General features: G+C 42.4%; 1 protein-coding gene across 1 annotated transcript; it reads left to right on the plus strand.

Annotated features, from left to right (window-relative positions):
• The first annotated feature begins 59 nt into the window (after positions 1-59).
• On the plus strand, positions 60-8,908 carry TFAM (transcription factor A, mitochondrial). Its single transcript, XM_032981571.2, has 7 exons — positions 60-195; positions 378-511; positions 2,462-2,532; positions 4,356-4,505; positions 5,957-6,052; positions 7,078-7,134; positions 8,133-8,908. Exons 1-7 carry the CDS (start codon positions 128-130, stop codon positions 8,349-8,351), a joined length of 795 nt encoding a protein of 264 aa, XP_032837462.2. The 5' UTR covers positions 60-127; the 3' UTR covers positions 8,352-8,908.
• Positions 8,909-9,676: the final 768 nt, after the last annotated feature.

Raw genomic sequence — 9,676 nt, forward strand, 5'->3', positions numbered from 1 at the left:
CCGGCTCCGCGCGCCCTCGGGGCGGGCAGCCAATCCCCTTCGCCTGGCGGCGGGGAGGCCCGCGCGCGGCGACCGCTCTCCCAGGGGGCCGTGCGACGGCTCGCGCGCAGGCGTGACGGGCGGCAAGATGGCGGCGGCGTTGGGGCTGCTGGGCCGGGCCGCGGGTCTCCTCAGCGGCGCGCAGCGGTTCCTGCGGTGCGGGCGGGACGGCGGGCGGGACGGCGGGGGCTCTGGGAGCTCAGGAGGGGAGGAGAGGGGAGGGGGGGGCGGCCAATTCCTCGGCGGGCTGGGGCGTTGGGCACCCCTCGGCCGTGTGGCGGACGGCCCGTGAGGCGCTGCGGGGTGCCGTTAACCGGGCGTGCCGTTATTGTCCGCAGGGGCTGTGGCGCCGGCGGCTCGGCGAAGAACCTCTCCAGGGGGATCAGCTCGGACGAACGCCCGAAGCGGCCTATGACGGCCTATTTTCGTTTCCTGAAAGAAAACCACTCTGTTTACAAGCAAAAAAATCCAGGTATGAGGTCAGGAGGGGATTAGGGACGAGAGGAATCGCGAATGGTTTTGGTTTGCTTTTAGAAATACGAAGTCTTAACGCACCAAGGGTGCCAGAGGTTTTGTTGCAAAGCTGCCGTTGCTTTAGATACATATGGTGTTTCTGCAGATGAATGTGTGAGTTGCAGAAAACTGGAACAAAGCATTGCTTCGTGAAACTGAATGTCATAAAGTACATTACCTTGATTTCAGAACACCAAAACCATCTTGTTAGCCATAGCACACCACAGGTAGATTGCCACACTTACTGCCCGCGTGTGTATTAGCTTAGTCTTCTATACTTAATAACCCAAAACAACGAACATCTGTGTAAACTTTCAAAATGTTTGAAGAAAGACCTCTCCTGGGCAATAGATGTTAACAACTATTTCTGGTTTTCACTTATTTAAAAATCTGTATGTACTTGAAGTACACTATTGCTGATATGACAAGCTGTATATGATTTTATTTTGATACTTAATAATTTAAAAACTATGTATACTGGATCACCTCAATGTATATGGGATAAAAAGTAATGGTTTTCTGTGAATATGTTAAATTTCTTATCAAAAACTTCATTTGTACGCAATACAGTCACTTCTTGTCAGAGAGCAGCAAAATGGAAAGCTGAGCCCATTTCGAAAATACCGTTGAAATTAATGTAAAAATGTTTAAAGAACTATGGTCATTTTGGGCAAGTCATGAGGTAAATTTAAGTAGGGAAAACCATTAGAATACCCTGTTTTGCTCAGTAGTTCAAGAGTTCAACAGTCTGAAAGGTTGGGAACTGGACTTGCAGAGCTAATTGTAGTTAACGTGCCACAGCCATGTTTTCCCCACGTTTCCAAAATTCTGATAATTTGCAAATAAACGTGCTGTATTTCATATGCACATTGAGAATGTTGGGCTTTCTAGTTCCAATAGAGGTAATGTTCAAAAATAATCTGAAAATTTGTTTCCTTTTATTGTTGGCAAAGCATCATATTTTCAAAGGGTTCAAGATTGGTATACTTGGACTAAAAACTCCCCATCTGTCTTGTTTTTCCAGAATTCTGGAAGTCAGCTTATTGATAAGAGCTTAGTTTTGCTTTTCCATTGTTGAGATGGCTGAACTGTACAATTGAGGTGGGAGAGAGGAAGATCTATTTTTTTTCTCTTAGTGTGAAGCAGAGGGAAAGCCTGTGAAGGATTTTTCAAGAAAAGAAAAACTTATATTCTCTTTCCATCACCCTCAGGGTTTATATTTGCTGGGGTTTTGATTTTGATCTTTATCCCCCTTCACAAATTCAGATCTGGCTGGAAACCTCACCAAATGACCATAGTGCAAGGGCCAGAGTCAAAGGCAGTCAGCTGAAAACCAAAGCGGATTCAAATTGCTGTAATTTTGTTTGTGGGAGAAGGAAATTACTTTAACCTTAATTCTGTTGATTAATATTGTAAATAAAGGACATTATTTTAATAAAGATCAAGCATACCTGCTGTATCAGGTGGATACAGTCACATTGTACTTGCTTTGAAGAATTCAGCAGGCTCTTTTTGCCAGAAACCTGTTAACTGGAAAGTTTACTTTTGGTTTCTTCCCTGGCCCCCCTCTAAGTTCAGACCATCTTGCGTTTTATAGAAAAGGATCCAACTTAAAAGAACAAACATGAAACTGTTGTGGAGTGATAATGGCTGTCTCTTGAAATGATGCTTCATTTTACAATTGCATGTTTCATTTGAGTTTGAACCAAGAGCAGGGACTCTCACCACCTCCACCCCCCTGTATTACAAGTGCTTTTAACTGCCCCTGTAAGTTAGTTTATTAAAGAAGGAAAATATGTTTGTACAGGAAGAAGATACTAGTGACAGCTTTCCTTGGGAAAAATTGAAGCAGCTTACTAGATACACAATATTGATCTTTATTTTCTTGTTCTCATATTTTAATGTACAGAAATGAGCAGTGTGGAGCTGGTTAAAACAATAGCAGGAGCTTGGAAGGAGTTACCAGCATCACAGAAGCAGGTAAATTTGTATCATAGTCACATGTACTTTGAACTCTGTAGAGTCTTAGTGGTTGTTCTGCTTGGTTTGGTGTCCTCTGTTTTTTTTGGTTTGTGTTGTGGGTTTTTTTTTGTTGTTGTTTATGGTTTTATTTAAACAACAATAAGAAAGCATTTGTGTACAAAGGCTGAGACATAAAAACAATTCTGAGGAGAACTGGGAGCTTTGAAGTACTCAGGCAATGATAATTTGACACTTCTACACATGACCTTGGTTTTGTATTTTTAATCTGTTGTCAGACAAACAAATGTGTTGGATCTTGCTCTATGCAGCTGTAGGGCTGGGAACCAATATCTAATTTCTTTTTTGAATGGTAATTGTATATGTGTGTGCATTACATGTATAATGACATAGGTATTGTAAAGTTGTTCTGCTTTCATATGCGTAAGTTAGGTGAAACATCAATTAATTTTGATGAAAGGACCAACTTTTTTCTGCAGATTAGGTAGTAACCAGAGACCTAACTTACAGGTAACTTCATTTAATCATAGAATCACGGAGTGGTCTGGGTTGGAAGGGATCTTAAAGCCCCCCCAGTGCTACCCCCTGCCTCGGGCAGGGCCCCCTTCCCCCAGCCCAGGGGGCTCCCAGCCCCGTCCAACCTGGCCTTGAACCCTTCCAGGGAGGGGGCACCCACAGCTGCTCTGGGCACCCTGGGCCAGCGCCTCACCCCCCGCACAGGGAAGAATTTCTTCCTTAGATCTCATCTAAATCTCCCCTCTGTCAGTATAAAACCATCAACCCTCATCCCATCCCCACCCCCTGACCCAGAGCCCCTCCCCACCTCTCCTGTGCCCCCTTTAAGCCCTGGGAGGCCGCTCGAAGGTCTCCCCGGAGCCTTCTCTTCTCCAGGCTGAACCCCCCCAACTCTCTCAGCCCGGCCCCCCAGGGGAGCTGCCCCAGCCCCCCCAGCATCTTCGTGGCCTCCTCTGGCCCCGCTCGAGCAGATCCGTGTCCTTTAAGTTTTATCTAACTTATTTTTTGTCATAGGCAGTGAAATGTCTCTAGGAGTGACAGTTTCAAGAGATAATGTAGAACAACTCTATGAATTGCTTATCACTGAGGAATATAAGTGCCATTTATAGCAAAGTAATGATTATTCTTCCTTGATTGCAGTTAGCAGTTATGTTCAGTTACAAACTAACTGTAGTTTTCTAGCTAAAGTAGTATCTTTGTTCAATAGAGTTGAAGTGCTCTTATATCCCTTCTGGACATCTGGCTCTATATGCTTTAGTATAAAATATGCCTTTTCATTTGTATGTCTGAAATGGAGAACAGGATGGTGATTTTTCAGGTCTGCCTGGATGCTTGGTAGCCTGGCTCAGTTCTTGGTGCCCTGGTAACAAGGCCATGATTTTATGATGCTTCTGTATCTGGTTTTAGCCAGTGTAGGAGTGTGTTTGTAAGTGACCGGCGCACTTGCTTACATACTTCAAGAGTAATAATTTTAAACAAGCTTCAGCTTTTCTTCCTTGTATGGAAGATTGTTGTTGATTTGAGCTGCATCTGAGTATTCATCCGATGTTATCAGATTAACTAAGATAATTCATGGGAAGAGCCCAGGTTTTGAATCTGAGTTCTTCTGAATCCATTCTGCTAATCAAACAGATCTGAAATTGCTATTTTATTTTAAAAACCTTATGTTCCAGGGTAGTCTGTTTTTTTGGTTTTGTTTTGTTTTGGGTTTTTTTTTTAGTAATAGATTAGAAGCGTTAATTTGTTTAACAGTCAAGTGCTGCTGACTGAAAGCATGTGTTTAAGGTTGGTGATTGTCTGTGTTGTAGGTTTATGAGGAAGCTACAAAGACAGACTGGGAAAGATATGAAGGGCAGTTGGCTGCATATAAAGCACAGCTAACTCCAGCCCAGATTGTGGCTTTGAAAGAAGAGAAGAGAAAACGACTGGCAAGAAGAAGATTGTTCAGGGTGAAAAGAGTAAGTATTTTGAAGTTCCAAGTTTCTTTTCTCTCAAGGAACCTGAATTCTATTTGTCTAGTATACAGAGCAGAGTTGAGATGTGTTTAGAAATATAAAAGCAAATCTCAAAAAAAAACCCAACCAAAAAACAAACCCACAAACAGTAAAACAAAACTCCATGGATTAAAATAATTGCTGGTGTTAGCAGTTTCTTAGTGGCTTTCCTGTGCTTGAAGACCAGAAATAGCATATATCTTTGTGCTCACAGGTGTCTCTGCTTTTTTCTTCCTATTCCTAAAGCTGCCTGAGGAGTGATAGGTAGTAAAAGCCATTTGAACCGGCAATACTTTCTTTGGTTGGGAACACATCCAGAAACGGTTTTCACAAAGGCCTTGTATCTGTTACTTCAGTGGCCCCTACAAGGTAGCAGCTGCTTGAAATAGTCTTTTTTCCTTTCCTTATTTAGATACTGCCACTTTGCTACTGTGTAGCTGCTGGCATGTTGAATTAGGCTTGCATAGAGGCACGTCCACCGGTATCCTTTATTGACTTACTCATACAGATGGTCTTCCCTATTCCCTTTTAGCTTGTTTATACACAAATCCTGAGAGACAGAACCATCTGTAAAGGTACAATATTATGTTTTTTCCAGTGTCTAAACCAGTTGAAGGGGCTACTCATTGCCTGTTCATTTCTGTGAATTAAACTGCTGGTGTGACATCACCCCAATTGGCATAAGTGAAATTAATTTGGTTTAAAAGACACCTACTTAGAGGAAGTTTTTAATCCAAATGATTCTGCTTATCCTTTTTAGAGTATGGCACCACATGGAATTTAACTGGCATACCTAATACCTAAGCAGATGTTAATTTGCAGCACCCAGACTGCAGTGGGAATGTCTCACTTGTTTTCTCCAGCCCTGTAATTACATCCGTAATTTGCTGTACTTTCCCTCTCTCAACATCATCTGTGTAGGCAAAACGTTCTGATATCAGAAACCTAGTTCTGTTTCCCTGAAAATCTGCTGGTTCTGTTCCACCTTCTCACCTCCCACAAAGCTGTGTATCTGCCCTCCTCTCTGGGAGCATACAGTATTTCACACCAGAAACCAAAGCTTTATGAAGATAATAGAAAACCTCTCGTCATAACTTTCTTACTGAGTGGAATTCAACAACAGTCTTTGGTTTCTGGAAGACTTAGGTGAAGTAAGAATCAGTTTAAAATGCTTTTTTCTTTTTTTTTTTTTAATGTCTGTGAAAATTCAAGTTGTTAGCTTTTCTTAATTTAGTATAGCATTAGTCTTGACAAATGGTGAGAGCATCCTGACATACAGTCCAGTTTACGGAATAAAACACCAAAAAATGAATTTGACTCTGATTTTTGTGTAAAATATAAAGAAGAATGGTAAGTTTAATTTTGGAAACATGCATGCTTGGTAGATTGAGTAACTTCTCTTGTTGTTTTTAAAGGAATTGTCTGTGCTTGGAAAACCTAAAAAACCTCGTAGCAGCTTTAACATTTTTGTGTCAGAACACTTTCAAGAAACTGAGGGAATTTCAGCTGTGGTAAGCCAGGAAAGATTGTTCTTTAAAATAGATCTATTGTATTCAGAAAATCTGTTTTAGATTCTGTCATTTTCAGAGAAACTATTTAGTAGGTCAGTATCTGGATTTTGCTTTGCTTAGGTTGCTTTTTTTTTAGGCTACAGTGTGGTGATCTGGCTATATTCTGGTGGCATGTCCTACATAAAGCTGCTGTGTGGGTATACAGAGTTAAAATATTTGTGCTATTTTTTGCACTTCAGTGTTACAGACTTCATCTGTTCCTTCTGTAAGGAGAAAATTTTTCTCTTTGTTTTGGTGCAGAAATAACATCAGTTTTTCAAATGGCTGTGGCAGTCTGCTACAGTTTCTGTAGTAGTGGTTATTGTAGCTTCTGTAGCACAGGCAGTCTTACAGAAGGTGCAGAAGTTACTCAGCAAAGTCACAAGTTCTGCACTGAGGTGCACTTTGGGGTGTTTTAAGTTTTTGTGGATTACAGCACTTGAAGACCTCCTTGTATTCCTACTTGTGCATTTAGTCAGTAAATCAGGATGGTGGAAGTAGTTTGTTCCTGGATTTTCTATGTACAGGGCAAGCATCTGCAGTCAGCTGAGGCCCAATTTGACACACACGTGGCAAAATACACCTAAAGCAGTACAAAGCTTCCTGGGAACATGGTTAATACTTGTGTGGCCTTGGTTTAAGTTAGGGGCTGGTTTAAATGAAACCAGTATGTGGGGTAAGATGTCGCATTGCTAGAAATCAGCTCAGCTGTTCTGTCTGCCTGCTTTCAAAGCAGGCTGAGTAACTTAAACTGCTTTGTGCTTATATTGTCTGTAAATGTGGCTCAAGTGATGCCCAGCAACTTGGTGAATTATATTGTTTATCATTTACCTACTTTAGGAGGGTGGGGTATTAATCCCATATGACTTTCTGCTTTTTTACATTGGTGTATATTTGGCTTTCACTAGTGTGACATTCATCTGTAACCCTGTGGTCAGTCTGCTGTGAAAATAATCCTAACGTATTGTATATTCTGTATCCTGTAGGCAAAGATGAAGCAATTGTTTGAAGCATGGCGAAAACTGTCCGATTCTCAAAAGCAGGTATGTCAGTGGGTTTTGGTGAGGCTCTGATCTAATTGGAAAATTACAAACTGGAGTCAAAGTTAATAAATTCATAGGAAATCTTGAGCTCAGTTGCTCAAAATATAATACTGAGGACAATACTCTGAGATCTTATTTGTACGCCTTGAAAAGGATTGTCATTACTTTTATTCCAGTAGTGACCATTTCTTTCACAGTGTTGATGAAATGTGAGTCAGCGGGATGGGATGGAAGTTCTGTATGCCTGGAAATGGATGCTGAGCGGCATCTAGGGAGGAAGGTGGAATAATCTGCAACAATTTGGGTTTTTTCTAATAATACTTATTTTTAAGTGCCAGCATAGTAATTTGCTGCTCATGGAAAGACTTTGGACAGGTAAAAGCAACAGAAATCTACAGGTAATGTGCACACAGTAATTTATTAATTTTGGTTGTTGTGAGGATACTTTTTTGCCAGCTTTCTCAGTGTATTGAAATATGAACCTGCAGATGGGGGTATTGAAAATTGGAGGGGTGCTCTACTGAAATCTAATCTAAACCTCCCAATTTTCAAGTATTCTGTACCTTACTGTCCTTCCTCCTGAATGCCCTTCTTCCAGATTGTTTTGAATGCGTTCTTAGAACATGCACTATGTTCATGTTTTTTTCTGTAGAAAAAGAATTTGAAATAGTTCTGCAGAAATATCTGTTCCTGTTTCTTACATAAGCCATCTCTCTCAGAGTCGCACTCCCATAAAAAGCCTTAGCTGTTAGTAGTCGTACTGAATACACTTCCTCTTCAGGGATGTCAATCTGTTGACATAACCACAGTTCAATACTAAGGTTTTGTATTTTTATGTTGGATGTTTTTTGAATTTTCTGAAGGTGAAAGTGGACGCCTGGGATGTGCACTACACAGGTCTTGTAGTAAGTCACTTCTGTATCACAGAGGAGGATGTGACATGGCAGTTATCCTGACAAAGCCCCTTCTGTAACTGTTGATACCTTATTTTCTCCCAGCCATACATGCAGCTTGCTGAAGATGATAAGGTTCGGTACGAGAATGAAATGCAGTTGTGGGAAGCAAAAATGGTCGAACTTGGACGCAAAGACCTGATACGTTCCAGAAAGAAAAAGCCAGAAAAGAAAACTGCTGAAACTGCAAACAAAGCTGAAACAGCCAAAGCTTCTTCATATGAAAACGAGGCAAAGTTAAAGTTGAAAAAATCGGAAGAATGAAATGGTTAAGTATTTTATATTTGATGCCCTTTGGTTGTCATGTCTTTGTCCTGCTGTGTTAATGCTGCAGTCTGCATTAGCACCAAAATTTGGAGAACCCATAAAGGGCCCACTGGAGAAGCAGAAAAGATGATCAGGTAAGAGAGGATGCGGTGCCTCTCAGAACTGACTGAAATAATCATTGCAGGTGTAGCCTCAACTGTACAACAGTAACTGGTTAATCAAGCTGTGAATAGTGATACTCACTGACATCAGCAGAGCTCTCCAGTAATGGTAGATAATGGCTAGCTTTTATAAGATACTTTTAATGAAAGCAAGAATATTCTGCAATGTTACCATCTAAATGCTGTAAATAAGAGCTGAAATCTGAGTTGATGCTGTTGTGTTTTATTCCCTCCATGGTATTGGTAGCGAAATGTTCTACATTTCAACAAAAGGCACAGGAAATGTAAAATACTTACTGTTATTTCATGCATCTGTCTTTTTGTACAAATCAATCAGTATATACCACTTATGTTGCATTTAATTAAAGACCATATGAGTTTTGTATAAACATATCTTTACTGGACTTTTATTTCATGGCTTTGTTTGGATACATGCAAGCACTTTTGCCTTCCTGTTGTCACATTTGGGACAGCCTGGAAGGAAGAGACTATGTGTGAACTGTTAGAACTTTGAGTTTTGATGTCATAAATGTAGGTATTTTGACGAGGTGCTTGTTTTTTTCTACCGGGGTCTGTCTGTCTTAGTGAAAGCCTCATAGGTATTTTGGAGAGTCTGTTTTTAGAAGGAGGGCAAGCTTTTTCAGTAGGCAGTGGATTTCATCCATCCCGAATGACTCAGAAAAGCCAGCAAAGCTTCGTTTTTACCAGTGGGAAGTGGAAAGCCGAAGAGGAGTTGCTCGCCCGTTTGTTTTATCTGTTTGTTTCCCGCTGGTTTTAAAACGTACTGCTGCTAACTGTGTCTGAGCGCACCTGGCTTTCCTCCTTCGCAGGAGAACACAGAGCGCGTCCCGAGGGCGGAGGCTCTCGCTCCTCAGCAGGTTCCCGGCCCGTCCCTGAGGGGCAGCCGCCCGCACCCAAACCGTCCTCGGGGCGGCGGGGGAAGCCGGGCCGGCTGCAGCCTGGCCGCCGGCGCCTGCGCAGCTCCTGCCCGCTCCAATTAATTGTGCGGGAAGCCTTCCCCCTCCCCCGCCGCCCCCCGCGCCCGCCCGCGGAGCGGCTGCAGCCGCGGAGGGGAGCGGAGCTGCGCGGCTGAGGGCGGGGAATCCCGCCCGCCTCCCTGAGGGCGCTGCCGCCGCGCCGCGCATGCGCGGGCTCGGCCCA

Source organism: Tyto alba, unplaced genomic scaffold, assembly GCF_018691265.1.
Source record: "Tyto alba isolate M040663 unplaced genomic scaffold, T.alba_DEE_v4.0 Super-Scaffold_1, whole genome shotgun sequence".
Lineage (NCBI taxonomy): Eukaryota > Metazoa > Chordata > Aves > Strigiformes > Tytonidae > Tyto > Tyto alba.